Raw genomic sequence first — 20223 nt, 5'->3', positions numbered from 1 at the left:
GTTTATAGCAATTAGTTGAAATAAATTGTTATGATTGAATGTCACAAATGAATCAAGAATATTTAAAATCATTTGATTGTGGAGTTTATTACATGGGAGATCTTTAGTATGGACGGACAAGAGAGAATGAGTCTTTGTCCCATGCACTTCTACTTATAGTGGATGTTGTCCAATTGACATGTATTTTTTTTTCCTTTTTACTCCATATGTAAAGTGACTAAATAAGTAATAATGTCTATTATATACATATATTAAAGCGCATGGAACGTTTGAACAGGAAAGTATTTGGATTCAGAGTTTGGGCACCAATGTGATTTAGCTCCTCCGGTAGGAAAGGTTTTGCATTGAAAGTTTGGCCACCAGTTTTTTGGGATTTAGCTCCTCTGGACCCTGTACTTTAAAGCGATATGTTGGTAACGTCATCACCCGGTTTAACAGACTTTTGACCATATGTTTGGGTTTTGCCTCTTCTTCCTCCTACGTGCTTCTTTTGGTTAACGCTAACTTTTTGGGGGTCGTCTTGGCAAAACTGTTGGCTTCGCTTCATACGTTTTATGTTGCTGATGATTTGCCGCCATTCTCCTCCAATGACCTTGGTTCCTCCACCGCCTATCCATGTTTTCCACTTGACGGCCGCTTTTGGGTTTTTTTGGTAACCCTTGCTTCCGCCCTCCTTTCAACTGGTTCGTATCTGCCGATTATTTTTGTTGCTTATTTTAATTTGTCTTTCGTTTTGCTTACGTATGGTTGTATCTTTAATCTTCTCCGATATTGGGTATTGTCAGATCGTTTCTTCCGCTTCTTTGTTCTTCATCGCTATATTTTTCAACTTTTTGTTGTTTAATTTATGTTTCTATTGTGTTGTATAGTTACTTTGATTTAGGGTGCTATCGCTTTTTTTTGTTGCTGTGTGAATTGTTGAATGTAATTGTTCCATTTATTGTTTTCTGTAGCAGCAACGTTAGTGGAAACCATGGATTCAACCAACATTGTCGAAAAACCCATCAGATATCGGCGTAAGTTTTTCTACCCATGCTTAGTCACTATAATTCCATGCTTTCAATTTAAAACGGTGTACAATATGTTTGAAATTTTAGTACGTTATGTTTTTCCGATAAATAACCAATTACATGGTAGATGAAGGCAACATCTGTCAAATATTTTGATTTCGCACCCCAGCTGTTCGATGGATATCCCTGTCCTAGCTGGGTCAATCTTCCTGATCGGTTCTCCTCTTTCGGACAAATTACACGGCTGACATGAAACCACTTGGTTCTTCAGGTAAGAATTTTTTTTTGAACTCAGTCTGTAGAATTTTGTTATCTTTGGAGTCCATAGCTTTCTTACACAGTCATTGTAGCGCCCATGGAGCAGTGCCATACATTTGGCTATATACTCTACGTCTGCTTTAAACCACGCTAAATTGAGCTTTCTTGATTATTTAATTTACTATTACATGTTCATCTTAATATTCCTTCCTGGTAACCTAATTGTCATTGCTCAACTTTTATAACAAGCTCAACATTTAGGTCTTATCACTTCTAAAAATGGAAGAGACCAAACTACCCCCAGTTTTGGATTTTTAGGTCAGTTTTCCTATTTTTGATGAGTGACCTGATTTTTGTTCTCCTGTCCCTAAATGACATTGAATTTAGAGTATGGTGACAAATCAAGATCTATATTTCACAAATATTTTACTTTTTTCAAGACATAACAAGGAAGGGCGTCAACCGACCATAATGAAGGCTTATGATTGACATCTAATATATTACCTTACTTATCAATCACAACCAATCTATTTCAGAGTACGTTATTTTAGTCATTTCAAAATTTAAAATACTAAACTCCTTGCATCATTTTACAAATTTTCTTTTTGATTTTATATATTTACATGATTGTTTTGTTTTAACCCCTATTTTTGTCGTTTTTTTTTTGTAGGAAGGAATTAAGGATAAAAAAATCAGAAGTCATGCTTTACCGACTAAACCAAGAGTCCTGTTTCACTTCTTTTTTAGGTTGATTTCACCAATTGAAGTAAAAGTATTGGGATTTTTTTTTCAGTATTTAAAGAGAGAGTTATTAATTTATGATTGTTTAGCGGCTGATAAGGTGGTTGGGTTATGTATGTATGAATGAAAGTGAAGAATGAGTTATGGAAAGATGGGGCCAGGCAGGACATGAGCATTATATCCAAACACACGAATTGGAAGCAGAGGTGATTCGGGTCTTGGGATGTCCTTCATGCTCAGTGGCTGGAGCAGGGCTGATGGATACTACAATTCAGGGTGCTCTTGAAGTAGGAAAGTCGGTTGGTGTATACTCTTGTATTTTCATTGTTTTTTTCTTATTAAGACATTCAAATTTTCCATTATGAATTGGTGTTATAGCAAATAGGATGTTAGAATGCTTTTGTTAAAGAAACTGCCTTAAATCAAATACCTGATCTTTGGTAAAAAAAAAAAAAAAAAAAAAAAAAAAAAAAAAGAACATTGATCAAATGGTTAACAAGGCAAAATGATTTCCTCATGTTCATGCCCAACTATTTTGGTGAGTAATAGCATCATATTTTCTTTTTATCGTTTACACTAGCCTAACTATTATTTTTATAGTTTACATAAGCCTAGCTATTCTACTTTTACTAAGTTGGTTAGGTGTTTAGTTATTGTACAAACAAGGTCTAATCTACTTTTTCAACTTTTAGCATTGTTGTCATTGCATTAGCTTATTTTATATGGGAATGAGTTAATTTCAGTATATTTATTAATGATAAATGACATTCTTCTAAAAAAATTTCAACTCGCATGGGTCCTTTTCCTAGTTTGGATAAAATGATGTTTTCTTAAAACCAAATTTTACAATCAATTGTCATGTAAGAGCTAGAGAGAAAAAAAAAAAAAAAAAGACAAATAGGTAAAGGATTATTGTCTCAATACATTAAGCCAAATTTCCATTAAATCATTATGTCTAGATTAAGTAATAAAGAAACGTCTATGTTAGTGTCGAGATTAATGCTTAACACATTAAATCCATCAAGAATAAAAGAAACTGCCTCTTAGTTCCGAACTTCCAATCCAATGGATGGCAAATTTCACAACATTAATCAGTTTTTACAATATTCATTAATTAATACATCTGGCTCTACTGATTTAAATTTTATTTCCAATGTAACTCCTATACTTCACTTCTCCAGTGCAATGCTAATGTTTGATTTCTAACATGTATAATGACAATGATGCTAATAAGCCCAAAAGATATGAGACCAAAGAATTTTGAAAAACCTGTGGTAGAGTTTGGTATTCATATTCACCAATGAATATCTAAAACCGTGCAGTTGAAAGGTACCTTACTCTGTTAGACAATACATGACTATTTCACAAACGACTTATTAAAGAATAGAAAAATCAAAGGAAGTGAGCTTTTTACATATTTGTCATATCTATTCTTCTCCTAAATTTCCCTAAGTGTGCCACATTTTTCTTGAATAATTTTAAACATCGTTTATCCAAAAGGAGTTTTATAAATGAAAAGTAAGAAAATGAAACAATACCAATATGAAATCACTTAATGGCTTCTTTTTCATATGCTACATTAAAATGTCAAAATTATCACTTGTTACGATGGAACTCCATACCCGTGCTTGCACATCAACCCTAACACCCTATGTAATTTACGTTTATACCCTTCATCTTCCTCTTGCTCGGAATAAGCCTTATACAATATAACAAAAGTCCTTTTAGAGCAACCATAATTAAACCTCTCCATCTCAACAAGAACCTCCTCCATTTCCTCTATCCGCTTATGTGAAGCGAACATCCACAATAACCCATGGAACAGCGAGCGGCAGATTCTCCACCCCGAATCCCCGGCACGTTTCACAAACCTCGCCAGCTTGTCAACCGCGTTATTCCGTATATAAGTCGCTGCGATAGTCTGCATGATTTTGACCGCGTTCACACTTGTGTTACGGTAAAACGCCTCATCTATTGACCGATCCATTTGGTCAACCAAATCCTCTTGTGCATAAACCCGTATAATCAAAACATTCAACCATGGCCTATATTCGTTTTCCGGAATCATCTTCATAAGCTCCTCGATTCTTTTGACTCGATTCCTATTACTGCAAATGCTTTTGCAGTATGCACATATCATAGCTCGTATCAAAGGAATATGTTTTTCCCGAATGTGTGGGCCCCCGATTATATTATACATCTCTTCCATTTTCTCCAAATTACCCGAATGTGCATACCCACGGAGCATTAGCAAGCGGGTTTCGAGATCGGGTCGGATCGACCCGGTTTCCATCATTCGGTATGTATTCTCCATACTTTCCCACATCCATGCGGTTAGATAACCCGCGATCAGATTATTATATGTGGTCAAAGTAGGGGCAATATTGGAATCTTTCATTTCTTGGAACACGGCCTCCATTTGATCTATGAGAACTCGATACCCAAAAATGGATATGAGCATGTTGAATGTGGCTGATGTGGGATGACAAATCGTATCTTGCTTTAAATCGTGATAAACTGATTGGCATTTTTCACTTAGGCCATTCCACATGTAAACACCCATGAGGGCATTGTAAGTAGAGGTGGTTTTGATCCGTTTTGTTGTAGCTTCTGCGAAAATTTCAAGGGCAAGATCGACATTTTTCATTCTGCCTGCTATTTTGATGCCTTTTGCGTACTCTTCTGAAGACATGGGTCTATCTTCTCGTTCCCTTCTCCAATTAAAAACCTGAGGATTTATGCAACAAACTCATCCATTTTATTTTTTTACCAATTTATGCAACAAAATATGGTAAAATGACACACAAACTGGTAGCAATACACTTTGCAAAATGTATCCAGTTATAGCAATTAGGTAGAATTTATAAAGTACAATGCTGTAATTGGAAGCAATGAAAGTGAAATGGTGTAATAAACCAATCAATGGAAGTAGTTTGCTATTTATTGCATTGAACCCTGTAGGGAATAATCTATCTGCTGCTGATCACCACCATAGTCAACTGTTGCAGCTAGAATATATTCAATTCAATTATAGGTGGCATGAAGAATAACATATATGTAACTGATTATAATTGTATGACACCATGTAACAATGAACTTCATTTTGAAATACTTATTCGAATGTCTCATTTCATCAGGTTCACCAAGTCTGATGTGCAGGACAAACATATTAACATGGCAATATCAGCTGCATTTGTAAGTGTACAAGTTGGTTAACTTATTGTGTTACTTGGCATAGTATGTAACAATTATAACTTGTAAAACATTTGGGCTTTCAGAAAGAATGTTCATTCAAGTTCATTTCATTTGGGCAGATTGGTTGGATTTTGTGCAAATGTGTGAAGTTTTTATCATTTGTATTTGTAGATAGAATCTTCTTATGATTCTTAATGCAAAATATTTACTTTAAAAAGGCACATCAAACACCCTGTTGAACAATCAAATTTGACATATATTTTTCTGAACTAATTTGGGTATTAGGAATTCCATTTGCTTAGTAATTCCATCAGGCACAATTAGATTATCTATCATTTGCCAATAAATTGGCATAAAAAAACCATTAGCTTGAACTAGTTTATACATTAAATCCCAACAAATTAGACGGAAAAAAAAATCAATTACCTTCATAGCCAAATGAGGATTAGACTCCAATAACCTGAGAAGCTCAAGCAAAGCAGCTCCATTAGAATACATCGTGAATAACTTCCACCCCTTAACTTCCAACAATTTTTCAAATGAATTTTCATCTTTCACATTCTTCACCAATTCATCTCGGAATACAGACACTTTTTCAATCAATTCTTCTTTAGCTCGCACCTCAGCGTAAGCCCATTTATCAGCAAACTGTCCATATAAATCTGACATGGTTTTGGATGATAAAGAGTGGGATTCTTCCGTAGAAAACCATCGGGTCGACGTGGGTATTGTAGTTTGATTCGTTAGGGATTTGGGTACAGAAAATCTACGGTGGCAACACAACAGCTCCGATTTTGCTGCTGTAATCTCAGATATTCTAAATACCCTCTTCATGTTTACATAGCAGAGGTTTATTGAGGGTTTATTTGAGCGAGAACAAGAACTAGAGAGAGAAAATTGTATGATCTGATTTCAAAGAAATTTGATGCAAGATAGGAAGTTGGAACAGGGTCCGATGGTCGAAGGGTCGAAACCACTTATGGGCCTGATCCTGATGTCAAAAATAGGGTTAGATGACAAGCTTGATGTCACAAACAACCCCAATATTCAAACAAAAAAATGCAATCCAACAACCCAGCAACAAAAAACATACATAAAACTGAGAAATCGGTGGTTGAAGCTTGATGGAGAGAACAACAAGAACATAGATAAAACCCAGCACCAAAATCGAGCATAAAGAATTCGAGTATCGCTTACCAGCGTGAAGGAGGAGGCGAGGAAGCCGGAGGCCGGAATTGACGAAGCCGGAGGCCGGAGTTGACGAAGCCGGAGGTGTAGAGGTACCGTCGGAGATCGATGAAGGGAAAACTCAACAGAGCAGCTCGTGGGAGAAGGGTGAAAGGAAAAAAAGAAGCGGCGTTTTTCTTTTAGGGCAAGGGTATGAATGGGAATGTTTTCATGAGTTTTGTAAAATATTTAATGTTTCTTATTTACAAAAACATAGTATATATTTTTTTTGGTAACTTCCAGTTACTTAAATTTAATAAAATATGTTTTAGATGTTAATTAGGTCCACAATATAATTTTTTTTACAAGAGAATGAAAAGACCACGTAACCTTACTTTTTACTAATTTATTATATTAATTTTTTTTTTCAATTGAATCATTTTGAACGGTGAACATAACTATTCTAAGGTCTTAAAAATCCATAAACTTATTAAAAACTACAAACAGTAATAAGTAATTCTTAATTGTTTTATTATACATAGTTTTTTTTTTTTTTTTTTTTTTAAACAACGTGTGATTTCAAAATTTATAATCATTTTGAATACAACCATACTCTCCATACAAAATACCAACAAAACTAAGATGAACATCAAATGGTATAAATATAAATATAACTTGGATAAATCTTAAATAATCAATAATTATTAATATAAAATAAGTATTTTTTAAACATAAATAACCAAAAATTCTAGAATAAATACTACTCAATCAATCACTTTCACATATCTATAGGTCGTTTTCTAGGCTTAGAAGGACATATTTTTTTATTATGACCACTTTATCTACACAATCCACAAATATTAGCTTTCTTTCCTTCTTTAATGTCCATTCCATTTCGTAACCTTGTCGAACGAGGGCGACCTCTTTCCTTTCGTTTTAACTCTGAATTTGGAAGCATTCCTCGAATAGATGTCTCGGGCCAATATGCTTCATGAGGGACCGAGAAAAAATCAGATGCCCAAGTAGCAGAATATTCAAAAATTGAGTAATATTGTTGAATATATTGACTCGTATTTAAAGAAAGATAGGCACATGCACTCAAGACATGAGAACACGGATACTTATGTATCTCCCACTTACCACATGTGCAAGTTTTTTTCTCCAAATCAACTACTTGCATATTTTTTCTTTTTTGAGTAACCACCTAAATTATTCCTTTTTCCCGGTTGAAAGATTTCAAGGTGTGTGCACTAGCTTTTGACATTGATGCCACTTGTTTTACAACAACATAAGGAGTAAACACATCTCCATTAGCTTGAGCAGTAGGTCCCAAAGAACGTCTCACATCAAAGTAGTGAACTAATCTATAGAATGTAAGTTTGACACATGGAGTGATTGGTAAAAAACGAGCACCTTTAAGTACACTATTAAAAATCTCTGACATATTTGTAGTGAGCAGCCCATAATGTCTTCCACCATCATGTGCAAGTGTCCATCTACAAAGTGAATGTTCCTCGAGCCATTGACGAGCTTGTGCATTTAGTTTTCCAATCTCGTCCATGACGGAGTTGAACTTACGAACTTGATTTTGACTTCCAGCACGATAAGCTAAAACTTTTAAATGCGAGTTGCGAAACTTGTCATGAAAGTTGTTGACAAAATGTCGCAAACAGTACCTGTACAAATCCTTTCAAATATGAACAATAAATTAAAAGTACTATAAAAGTGGTTAACGAAATTAAATAAACAATACCTATGAAAACTATGGGGCTCCAACCATGGTGATCCTTGTTCATTAACTACCTTTAGGATTCCACTATGACGATCAGATATTAAACAAATGTCGTCACGTTCTTTCACCACATGTTTCTTGACATGATTAAGAAACCAATACCAACTACTATATGACTCATTCTCAACAATAGCAAATGCAAGAGGAAAAATCTGATTGTTACCATCAACTCCCATTGCAATCATCATCTTTCCCTTATACTTACCATATAAATGTGTCGCGTCAATGCTAACAATAGGTCGACAATGCACAAATTCGTTGACAGAAGGACCAAAAACCCAAAAAACACATCTGAACTCCACTTTATCAACATTACTCTCCCCTCGATCCATATTATTATCCATGTGATCCACATTACTCAATCTAGCAGTGCACCATTCAATTATAGTTCATGGATTGTAAAATTAAAGTGCAACCATAAATTTTGGTAAAAGAATATAAGATTCCTCCCAGTTTCCAAATATATGTTCAATCGCCTTTTGCTTTCCCACCCAGACCTTCCTGTACGAAGGAGTATATCCTAATTTATCAATTATTTCAACTCTCAAGGTAGGAATACTAATAGATGGTTGTTCCTTAATAAGGTGTTCAGTTTCTTGGGCGATCAAGCTCGCATCCAGATTTGGATGATTTTGAGTAATCCTATACTGGAAACAAGTGTGTAGACCAATGTATCGTGTTATCTCAAAATACCCACTACGTTTACGTTTACATGCACGCAATTGCCACTTACAACCAGTTTGTGAACACAACTTACATCTTATCTTCCAAATTGTTGGACATGTTTCAACCACTTCATATTGCCGATGCTTCCTGATCGTGTAAAACTTAATAGCTCTAATAAGTTCATCCTTATTCTTAAAAGAATTTTCTCCCAATTCTTGAGTTAAATGACTTTTACTTTCAGAATGTGACGCCTAAAATATTAAAATTAGAAGGCACCTCGATGTTAGCTCCATCTGCGGTTACATCTCCTCCATTATCAGTTTCATCTTCATCCCCACTTTCATATCCTTCATTGTCCGTGTCAAATCCGTTACTCATTCCATTGTTCACAACGGAAAATTGAGAAATTATGTTAAAGTCCTTGTTGTGAATCATGTCTGACACAACATCAATATTATTCACAGTAGGTAATAAAATAGCGTTCCTTTCTTCTTCTATCAAAACTGATTCTTGAGTTCTGCGAGTAATATAACAAAAAAAAATTATAAGTGGAAACAATAACAAATTATAATTATGAAATTTAGATGAAAATATTAACAAGAACGTACTAAAATGGATTGCTTATTTAGCCTTTATGGTGAATGTGTGTATAGATAAAAAGTAAAGCAAATTGACTATTTTTAATTCCCTGAACATCCTATTCTGTACATCCTATTCTATATGACTTTTTCTTCAAAGAAATAGTTTATAGACAACATTAGTAACTTTTTCCAGTGGTAGAGATGGCCTCAAACTTATTATACAATACCCCTAACATATTTCACAAAAATTATCCAAAAATCATAATATGACAGAAGTAGCCCCAAACAAATTTCATAATGAAACAATATACGGTAAAATTTTGAACTTTGATGTATAATATGATTTTTAGTACCTGGGTGTTATATTCAGGTGATTTTTATCTCGATTGACGTCAACCTCTAAGTATAGATCAATATTGCTTAATTCTTGATGAAGACTAAGCACATCAAACATGATCTCAACGTCATTATCGTCCTTGATCGGAAGAGGAATATATTTCATTACCTTTCCAACAACCGATGGATATCTGCAAATTACTTTAATACCGTATTTTTGCTTGTCAATTGATGTTGCAAAATGGATTTGATTGATAAGGTCATTGAATTGTATTCCACATTGAACTTTAATAGCTTTACTCGGAGACTTGTTGTAAGTTATACCTTCTTTCCCATCATAAATTTTTCCGTCTCGATAACATAACAAAGTAACAAATTTTGATGTCATGTCGATAAAAATCTATAGAGAAACAAAAACAATTATTAAAATAAAGTAACACATTAATTTATACATAAATGCATTTACTACAAAACATATAAAATATACAAAAGAAAATTTTGAAAGAAATTAAAAGTAAGGAGTTGAAAGTCATCAATCTTGCTTCAATTTACTACACATTGATGAAAGGGACTCAAGAACAATAAAATTAAAAGCCCTAAAATTAATATAAAAACATGAAGTGCATTCGCGAATGAATCAATAAAGCCATTTTATCCAACAAAAATCGACCTAGGAAAAATTGACACTAACATAAACCAATAAGTCAATTAGAAGAAAGTCTTACCATAGGAAAAATTAAAGAAGATGATTGTGATGAAGGGTTCCAATGATTGGTCGTCCAGGGAAGAAGAATGAATGCGCGTGATGAACAATGAGGCAAGAACGCGTGTGGAATGTTGCAATCCTTTCCTAGGCTAATAGGGTTTTTGTTTATTCTTTTAAATAAAACTACAATTACTTTGTAAATAATTTTTAAACTACCGACTTTTGGTAAATACTTTTCAAAACTACAATGTTTTTGTAAAAAACTCTGTTTTCATTCGGATCTCTCACAAAGTCTGGCCGATTAAGGGCTTTTTTTTACCTCTTACCGAATAAGTGGTTAAAATGGCTTCAACCAAACGCTCTGAATCTGAACGATTTAGAGTCTCCCTCTTTATAAGACCATTAAGTGGCTAAACAAACAGCCCCTTGGTCATTTTCAACTATTTGTTGTCTTCGTTGCCACATTAGTTTTCTTAGGGTTTATTATGGTTATCCGTTGTTAACATTTTGTTATTTAAATCTTTAATCTTATAATTATTGAAAAAATTACATAAATGGGCGGTTGACAAAAAGCCCATCACACACCGATGGTCGTTTTCATTAAAATCGTTAAAAAAATCATGTTAGATAAGTATTAAGTGTTTTAGAAATAACCGAATTATCTTTCTTTTATTTATTTGTTAGTAGTTTATAACCCGTGGGAACCACGGTTAGAAAATTAATTAAACTTTCTAAGTAAAAACTCAAAACTATTAATTAATAATTTTAAATAACTTAATAATTAAAAGATATTTTTTTAGTTATATATAAAATTATAATTGTTGATTCAAATAAATACGTAAAATATATCATCTTATAATTTGTATAAATTTTTTATTTTACTATAATTTGTATAAATTTTTTATTTTACTATAATTTGTATAAATTTTATTTTAGTTTTATTCTAATGTTATTAATTTAACGTAATTAAAATGTGATTTAAATTTTAAAATTTGAAATTTAAAATGGATAATTAATACATTGATAAGTGTCATGATATTAATTACAAGTGCCAATAGATTGACAAGTGTCATGATATTTATTACAATGTCTAACATGGTGACACATGACAAAAAAACTACTCTTTTATTAGTGAAGGGATATATATATATATATATATATATATATATATATATATATATATATATATATATATATATATATATATATATATATATATATATATATATATATATATATATATATATATATATATAGAAAACTTCTATCAAAGTTTTATTATTTTACCATAATTTACGAATAGCTCATAAACTAAAACTTGATTACGAAAGATATGAATTATAAGTAAAAATGACGTTTTGGCCTCTTTTTTTCCCTCAGTTTACCGGTTTGTATTGCTGACATATTTACTCAATAAATGAGTTAGGAAAATCTTCATCACATTATTTTACCATAATTTATGAATAAGTTCCAAACTAAAATTTGTTTACGATTTGATCATTTTCTCCCTATAACACACATTTTACCGATTACATTACTAACCTGAACGCTTAACTATTAAATGAGCTGAGGAGATGGATATGATGATTTATATACTACTATTTTATTGTAAAACTTGATATCATCCTCATCAACTCATTTAATGACCAGACGTACAGGTTAGCAATGAAACTCATAAACCGAAAAAATGTCAAATCGTCACTTTTACCTGTAATTGTAATCAAATTTAGTTTGTGACTTATTCGTAAATTATGGTAAAATAATAGGACTTTTATGGAGATTCCCTTGTTATTTTTCATTTTATTATAAACTATGTTCTCTTTATATTGGACCCCTTTTGATCGGCTAAAGTGTAGAATAATAAGAACATGAAGTTTAGCTATCATGAAAATGATGAACAAAAAAGATGAATAATTTATGTATCGATAGAAAGAGAATAATTATTATAATGAAAGAACTCTAGAGTGATGGAAAGAATGTCTATGTAACACCCAGTTTCCAGAACGAATCGGTTTAGGGCATCAGAGAGTCAAAGGCATGATTTTTGTGTAAAATCGGGTGTCATGACGTGACAAGTCAAAAATGAAATGTGTATCCATGAGGGATTGTCACGACGTGGCAAGAGGATGGTCACGCCATGAGGATGGTTGTAGCCCAAGCCCACAAATTTTCGGGTTCTCTTCATATTTAAGGACCTTATCTCATGCCCTAGGGTATTCTCTTCAACCTCCACTCTATTTGTAACGCTCAGTCCATGTATTATTTACATTTTGGTCCTTTATATATTGAATTATTGCTTTAGGACCTTGTAATTAGTAAGTTTGGAGGAATGAGGGATTATTTCTGCCAAATCAGGATTTTGGAGGCGGAGTCCGAACACGAGGCGTTCCCCTGAGGAACGCGATGCGTTCCGCGCTGAATGTAAACCATAACTTTTAGGGTTTAGGACCTATATAAAGAACACTATGTCCCATACCCCAGCCTCCTTACCAACCTCTCAACCTCAGAAAAACCCTAGAAAGCCTTACACTGCTCATCTTGTGTGATTTTGATCTTCTGAAGCCTTTGTGGTGTTTTGAACCTTGGAATGAGAAAGAAGAAGTTAGTGAAGAGGAACTTGAGTATCTTGAGCTCATAGATCTGGGATAACATCATGCAAGAGTTATGGCCATCTAGGCTTATGGTTCAAATCCCTTTCTAGGCTTAGGGTTGCCACCCTTGGTTCCATTCGAGTCCCTAAGACAAAAAAGTTGCTACCTTGAAGGTCTTAATGGGTTCATGCAAGAGTTATGGCCATCTTTATGGAAGTTGATTGCTATTTCTTGAGATTGGGACTTTTGGGGACATGCAAAGTCACTAAGCCCGTGACTTTATGATTCTAGGGGTCCTAGATAGCTTGGATATATGTTTGGATAACATGGCTTAAGCATTAAGTGCTTAATGGCCAGTTTTTGGAAGCTGGATGCGAACGCCCCGCGTAAGGCTCGGGAATACGCTGCGTTCCCGTTGAGATTCACAATCTGGATTGATAAGGAACACCCAACGTTCCACAAGGGAACGCCTTGCGTTCATAAATCAATGGGCCTCTTTGGGCCATTCCCTTGGACTATACTACTATGGGGCCTATTGGATCATTCTTTTTGGGTTGTTATTAGACTAAATCATATGTTGGGCTTAATGGAAGGCCCATTTGAGGAGTTGGGCCCAATTTAGAAAATTAGGCCATAAGTGGGCCATTAGTGGGTTGGGAAAAGCTATATAGAATTAGACCTTCATGTTATGGATTTGGGCCTAGGTCATGGACCAAATTAGATCAGTGGTAAAATAGTCATTTTACCCTAAGAAGGATTATTGGATTTTGACTAAGTGTCATTTTGGTAATGATAGTCGGGGAGTCGTTGGAGCAGCCGTTAGAGATTCCTTACCGTGAGATTTTGCATTAAGCTTTACGAGGTGAGTTTTCTCCTGTATGAACGGGTCGAAGGCACCAATGTCAGCCCATATATGCATGCTAGTATGTTTCAGAACAAGGTCCGATGCCGGGCAGTGCCTGATGTAGGTTTATATGTTTCCGTATTTCGATCCGATGTCGGGCGATGCCCGAGGAATGTTTATATGCTCGATGTCTTCGTGATTCTTGCATTTGTCTGTTTTGTATGTTTCCGGACTTTGGTCTGATTCCGGGCAAAGCCCAAGGAATGTTTGTATGTTTTCGGATTTTGGTCCGATGTCGGGCGGGGCCCGAGGAATGTTTATATGTTTATGTTATGTGATTATGTTTATGTGTATTTTTTGATACGTTTATATGTATACCAAGCTTTGCTCGATGTCGGGCGGGGCCTGATGCCAAATCTCGGTCGAGGAGATGAAAAAAGCCCGATACCTGTAGATGTTGCGGAGTGATATCCGCCAGTTTGTGAGCCGATCCAGCTGCAAGACGTTGGAGGATATGATTGCGAGGGCTCGAGAAAGGGAGATGGATTTGGAGATGGAGAAGAAGAGGAAACAAAAGGGGGTTCAGACAGGGAGTGTGGACAAGAAGCCCAAGGTATCAAATTACCGATCGAGGAGCCAGCAGGGCCGCAACCATTGTGGCAAGTGTGGAAAGTTGCACGAGGGAACGTGCAGGGTGCATAGTTCAGGCTGCTTCAGGTGCGGCCGAACTGGTCATGTCAGCAGGGCTTGTACTGCTTCCACCACCACCACCACCACAGTATCAGATCTGATTTGCTTCCAGTGCAATCAGAGGGGACACAAGCGGTCTCAATGCCCGAGTTTAGCAACAACAGGATAGGTGGCGGTACCCGCTCCAGCTACATTGAGGATTACGGATGGCCGACAGGGCCGATCGGAGGCGCATGTGGTGAAGAGCAGAGCCTTTCAGTTGACAACAAAGGAGGCATGTGCAACTTCCGATGTGATGACGGGTATATATCTTCTCCTTATCACTTTATTTATATTGATTATTGCTTATGTTTATGTGTTTCATTATAGGATCGTTCCTTATGAATGGTATATCTGCTTTGGTATTATTTGATTTGGGGGCTACTCGATCTTTTGTGTCGCTCATGCTCAACAAGCGATTTGTAGGAGCTCCAAGGGAGCTGGACTGTCCACTTGATGTAGAGATAGTGGATGATAGGACTGTTCGGGTTGTGAGGGTTCATCGGGGACGTACACTTCAATTATTTGATGAGTAGTTTTCTGTGGACTTAGTCCCCATTCCCTTGCGAGGGATATAAGGTTATTGTGGGTATGGACTGGTTGATCCCCAACGGGGCAGTGATTGACTGTGAGTAGCACCTGGTACAGGTTAGGACCCCTAGTGGGGGATGGTTAGTGATTCAGGGCGAAAGGCCGCATCATGGGCCGACTTTGTGTTCAGCAGCGAGAGCTAGGCACAACCTTCAACAAGGTTGCGCAGGATATGTCACATATGTTCTGGATACCTGGGATAAGGGTAAGGCGACAATGCATGATGTACCGATCGTACGGGAGTACCCAGACGTGTTTCCAAAGGATTTGCCTGGGATACCTCCGGAGCGACAGGTAAAGTTCAAGATTGACATGGTTCCTAGTGCGGCTCCGATAGCCAAGGCAGCATACCGATTGGCTCCTCCCGAGATGCAGAAGTTGTCTACACAGATGGAAGAGTTGTTAGACAATGAATTTATTAGGCCGAGCAGTTCGCCATGGGGAGCCCCGATCCTGTTTGTGAAGAAGGATGGGTCACATCAGATGTGTATAGATTACTGGGAGCTGAATAAGGTAATAGTGAAGAACTGTTATCCCCTCCCGAGGATCGATGATATATTTGACCAGCTTCAAGGTGCATCTTGGTTCTCCAAGATTGATCTGCAATCAGGTTATAACCAGATGCGAGTCAGAGACGACGATGTGCCGAAGACAGCCTTTCAGACTCGCTATGGCCACTATGAGTTTGTGGTGATGCCGTTTGGGCTCACCAATGCTCCTGCTGCATTCATGGACCTCATGAACCGCGCATGCAGATCGATGCTGGACCGATCTGTGATATTCTTCATCGATGATATCTTGGTTTACTCCAAGACTCAAGAGCAGCATGAGGAGCACCTGAAGGAGGGAGGTGATGGAGACACTGAGGAGGGAGAGACTTTTCGCAAAGTTCTCCAAGTGTGAGTTCTGGTTGCGTGAGGTGCAGTTTCTGGGGCATCTTGTCAACCAGAAGGGTATTCTGGTCGATCTGACCAAGACAGAGGTCGTGATGCAGTGGGAAGTTCTGAGGTCTCCATCTAAGATTCAAAATTTTCTTTGCCTGGCGGGTTATTATCGGAGATTCATCCAGGAATTCTCCAAGATTGTTGTTCCCTTGACCCGACTGACCAAGAAGTCGGTGATATTCCGCTGGGAGCTTGAGCAGCAGGCAGCCTTCGAGACTCTCAGAAAGCGGTTATGTAAGGCACCAATTATGACGTTGCCGGAGGGTGTCGACGATTTCGTGGTTTCCTGTGACGCTTCGATCATGGGTATGGGTGCAGTGCTGATGTAGCGGGGTCACGTGACACCGTACGCTTCGAGGCAGTTGAAGCCTCACAAGGCGAACTACCCGACACATGATTTGGAGCTGGGGGCTGTGGTTTTCGACCTAAATAATTAGCGACACTACCTCTATGGGGTTCGTTGTACCATTTATACAAACCACGAGAGCTTGAGGTACCTGATGGATCAGCCGAATCTGAACATGAGGCACCGTTGGTGGTTAGATGTGGTGAAGGATTATGACTGTGAGATCCTTTATCACCCAGGGAAGGCCAACATGGTGCCTCATTTGATTATGAAAGTTGTGGGTTGTTGACCCTGCATAGGAGGGTATAGGTTCCGTACTGGGACGGTGTACGACATGTTCTGATGGATGAGGCTCATAAATCGAGATTCTCCATCCATCTCGGGGCAACGAAGATGTATCATGATCTTTGCCCTGATTATTGGTGGCCCTGCATGAAGTGGGACATAGCATGGTATGTGGAGCGGTGCTTGACTTGCAGGAAAGTCAAGGCCGAACACCAGCGACCTCATGGCAAGATGCAGCCGTTGGAGATTCCCGTGTGAGAATGGGAAGATATCACTATGGATTTCGCCACAAAGCTTCCCAAGACCGCACGTGGAGTGGATTTGATATGGGTCATCATGGATCGGTTGACCAAGAGTGCTCATTTAATCTCGATCCATGAGAGTATATCGGCTGAGAAGCTAGCTGAGATCTACGTACGCGAGGTAGTGACACGCCATGGAGTGTCGGTTTCGGTTGTGTCAGACCGAGATGTTCACTTCACTTCCAGATTCTGGAAGCGGCTTCATGACGAGATGGGTACTCGTCTCCACTTCAACACATCTTTTCACCCTCAGATGGATGGACAAAGTGAGAGGACGATTCAAACTCTAGAGGACATGCTACGTGCTTACGTATTGGATTTTGGCGGCAGTTGGGATACATATCTTCCGTTAGCAGAATTTTCATATAACAACAGTTACCACGCTAGCATAGATCGAACTCCCTCCGAGATTCTCTACAGGAGGAAACGTAGGACCCCAATCTGTTGGGGCGAGGTCGGCCAGAGAGTCATGAGGAGTACTGAGGTAATACTCAAGACCACTGAGAAGATTCAGCAGGTCTGAAGCATGATTTAGAATGCTCAAAGTCGCCAGAAAAGCTATGCCGACAAGTGATAGCTTGATTATTTGTATATATTTTAGCAATCATTTTTTTTTTAATTTTAGCATTTTTAATATTCTTTTTGCATTAAATCGTTACATTTATTGTTTTGAATATTTTTACTCGTTTAAGCTATTTTTGTGCAGATTTGTATAACCAAGATGGTATTTTGGAGCATTGTTAAAGCCACATTGAATGCCTTGCAACCAAGATTGAAATCACATAGCAAAATCCGGAAGCGAAAAGAAAAACAAAGCGATATAAATTAATTTTTCGGATTTTAACAACTTTGCGCAACTTTATTCAAGCGATCAGACGGAGGGGCAATCGATGTCCGATTGAGCTTAAACTTTACAGGAGTCTTCATAACTCATCAATCTTCGACCTCACCAAAAAGAAATGGATTCGGACAAGCTTTCATATTATTTTAGGACTCGTGAACAGCTGAGTAGAAAGCTGCCAGCATCAAACTTTGGCAGCCCAACAGAGCATAATTTATCAGCCCAAATCTAAATTTCCAGGAGCCCATTATCTTTATTAATTCAGCAGCCCAGAAAAGAATTGCAGCCTATTTTGAGAAGTATGAAGCCCATTTTAAACTCGTGCTTGGAATTGAACGCCAGCAATAAAAGAAAAGGAATAAGGCATCTCCATTTTTTCATCCTTCGACAGTGAGGATATACGACGCAAGAGGGAGAGTCATTCTCTCTTTTGTGTTATTTCCTTGTTTTTCTTTCTATATTTTTGGAACATTGCATTTATGATTTCACAATCAAGCATTTGTATTTGTAATAGTATCTTTGGGGTTATGTTGTCTAAAAAAAAAATACGAAAAAAAAGAAAAAAATAATGAAAAGGGCCAGGCCAAGCGAGTTGCATTCTTTTTTCTTTTATTAGATGTTTAGATTAGATTTCTTCTTATATATTCTATTTTCGTTTTGATGTATTTTTTAGGCTAAAATTTATATTTTGTTGGTAACTACAATAGTTTTTCATTATCATCTTTTGCTCGAGTATTCTCTTCGCATGGATCTCATTTTGATAGGAGCACTAGTACCTTTAGATGATTGTAGTTTTGTCAACCTTTGTATATAGCTCGTTTCTCTTTTGTCCTTTAGATTCGAGCTATTTTTCTTGATCTTGTTCCTCGATTTGGAAGAGAATTGTGACTAGTGAGTGGTATGCAAAGGGGGGGACAACCTCTTGTGATGTGAAGGCTAGATCGGACCATAAATCATGTCATGTGCGCCATATTAGTGAAGTATGCATAAATAATTTTGTATATCTTTCATATGTGTATCTTTGCTAGAAGTGTAACAAATATTCGTCCATTAATATGATTCTTAAATCTAAAATGACGGTTTTTATTTCTATACGGTGTTGTTTTGATTTGCCACCGAAGATGTTCATTCTTTTTATTTTGTTTGTTTTGGCATTCTCGTTTTCTCCCGTTCTTGTTTTCCTTGTGGACAAGAAAATGTTCAAAGCTTGGGGGATGATGCTTTATTTATTTTATTTTTCATCATTTCATTTTTTTCATTTAGAATAATTTTTTATGCATTGTATTTGTTAATTTCATGTTTTTATACGTGAAAAAAAAACTTTTTTTTAACATTATGATGTTGCATTAGTATGATAATTTGTTTTTAGAATGTACTTTATGTTTATTTAGTTAACGTTTGTTTGTTGAAATTTCACATGTTAAACTTTAGTGGTTATGTTGCTTATCTCAATTTTTTTGAAATTTCTAATTTCCGTTTTTTTTTGTTTCAACAATTTGGTATAAGTTGGATTTTTTTTACATGATCATTAAGCCGGTGTCTTAATCGCAGCTTACATAGTCTTGGTCAAGTTTTTTTATGAAGTATTTGAATTTTTTTTATTAGCTTTGATTATTTGCATTTGTCTTATTTTTATTTTTGTTGTTTTTCTTCGGTTTGACTTTTCCGTATTGTTTTCCTTGAGGACAAGGAAAGGTTAAGCTTGAGGGATTTTGATAGCTTGATTATTTGTATATATTTTAGCAATCATTTTCTTTTACTTTTAGCATTTTTAATATTCTTTTTGCATTAAATCGTTACATTTATTGTTTTGAATATTTTTACTCGTTTAAACTATTTTTGTGCAGATTTGTATAACCAAGATGGTATTTTGGAGCATTGTTAAAGCCACATTAAATGCCTTGCAACCAAGATTGAAATCACGTAGCAAAATCCGGAAGCGAAAAGAAAAATAAAGCGATATAAATTAATTTTTCGGATTTTGACAGCTTTGCGCGACTTTCTTCAAGCGAATAGATGGAGGGGCAATCGATGTCCGATTGAGCTTAAACTTTACAGGAGTCTTCATAACTCATCAATCTTCGACCTCACCAAAAAGAAATGGATTCGGACAAGCTTTCATATTATTTTAGGACTCGTGAACAGCTGGGTAGAAAGCTGCCAGCATCAAACTTTGGCAGCCCAATAGAGCATAATTTATCAGCCCAAATCCGAATTTCCAGGAGCCCATTATCTTTATTAATTCAGCAGCACAGAAAAGAATTGCAGCCTATTTTGAGAAGTATGAAGCCCATTTTA

At 36.4% G+C, this 20223-nt stretch overlaps 3 protein-coding genes and 1 long non-coding RNA gene across 9 annotated transcripts; 1 reads left to right on the top strand and 3 right to left on the bottom strand.

Moving 5' to 3' along the window:
* The first annotated feature begins 224 nt into the window (after positions 1-224).
* Positions 225-2487, top strand: LOC111914187 (uncharacterized). 6 transcript variants are annotated; one of them, XR_002857713.3, is made up of 5 exons: positions 225-683; positions 954-1281; positions 1518-1586; positions 1709-1805; positions 1939-2487. It is a non-coding gene; the product is annotated as an uncharacterized LOC111914187 (long non-coding RNA). The 6 variants fall into 6 exon arrangements; XR_002857710.3 differs by having other exon boundaries at positions 227-683; positions 1530-1586; XR_002857715.3 differs by lacking the exon at positions 1518-1586 and having other exon boundaries at positions 227-683.
* A 1010-nt stretch (positions 2488-3497) lies between these two features.
* On the bottom strand, positions 3498-6595 carry LOC111914186 (pentatricopeptide repeat-containing protein At2g30780). The gene is made up of 3 exons (XM_023909945.2): positions 6402-6595; positions 5631-6195; positions 3498-4737 (listed from the first exon to the last, which is right to left on the bottom strand). The coding sequence occupies exons 2-3, from the start codon at positions 6036-6038 to the stop codon at positions 3613-3615; spliced, it is 1533 nt and encodes a 510-aa protein (XP_023765713.1). The 5' UTR covers positions 6039-6195; positions 6402-6595; the 3' UTR covers positions 3498-3612.
* A 353-nt stretch (positions 6596-6948) lies between these two features.
* LOC122194880 (uncharacterized) lies at positions 6949-8507 on the bottom strand. The gene is made up of 3 exons (XM_042896180.2): positions 8175-8507; positions 7654-8058; positions 6949-7575 (listed from the first exon to the last, which is right to left on the bottom strand). Exons 1-3 carry the CDS (start codon positions 8505-8507, stop codon positions 7210-7212), a joined length of 1104 nt encoding a protein of 367 aa, XP_042752114.1. The 3' UTR covers positions 6949-7209.
* Positions 8508-8567: 60 nt separating this feature from the next.
* LOC111914214 (uncharacterized) lies at positions 8568-10917 on the bottom strand. Its single transcript, XM_023909995.1, has 4 exons — positions 10873-10917; positions 9764-10146; positions 9106-9346; positions 8568-9020 (listed from the first exon to the last, which is right to left on the bottom strand). The coding sequence occupies exons 1-4, from the start codon at positions 10915-10917 to the stop codon at positions 8568-8570; spliced, it is 1122 nt and encodes a 373-aa protein (XP_023765763.1).
* Positions 10918-20223: the final 9306 nt, after the last annotated feature.

This window comes from Lactuca sativa, chromosome 6 (assembly GCF_002870075.4).
Source record: "Lactuca sativa cultivar Salinas chromosome 6, Lsat_Salinas_v11, whole genome shotgun sequence".
Classification (NCBI taxonomy): Eukaryota; Viridiplantae; Streptophyta; class Magnoliopsida; order Asterales; family Asteraceae; genus Lactuca; species Lactuca sativa.
Note: the sequence above shows the minus strand (reverse complement) of the source record. Positions and strands in the feature narration are given on the sequence as shown.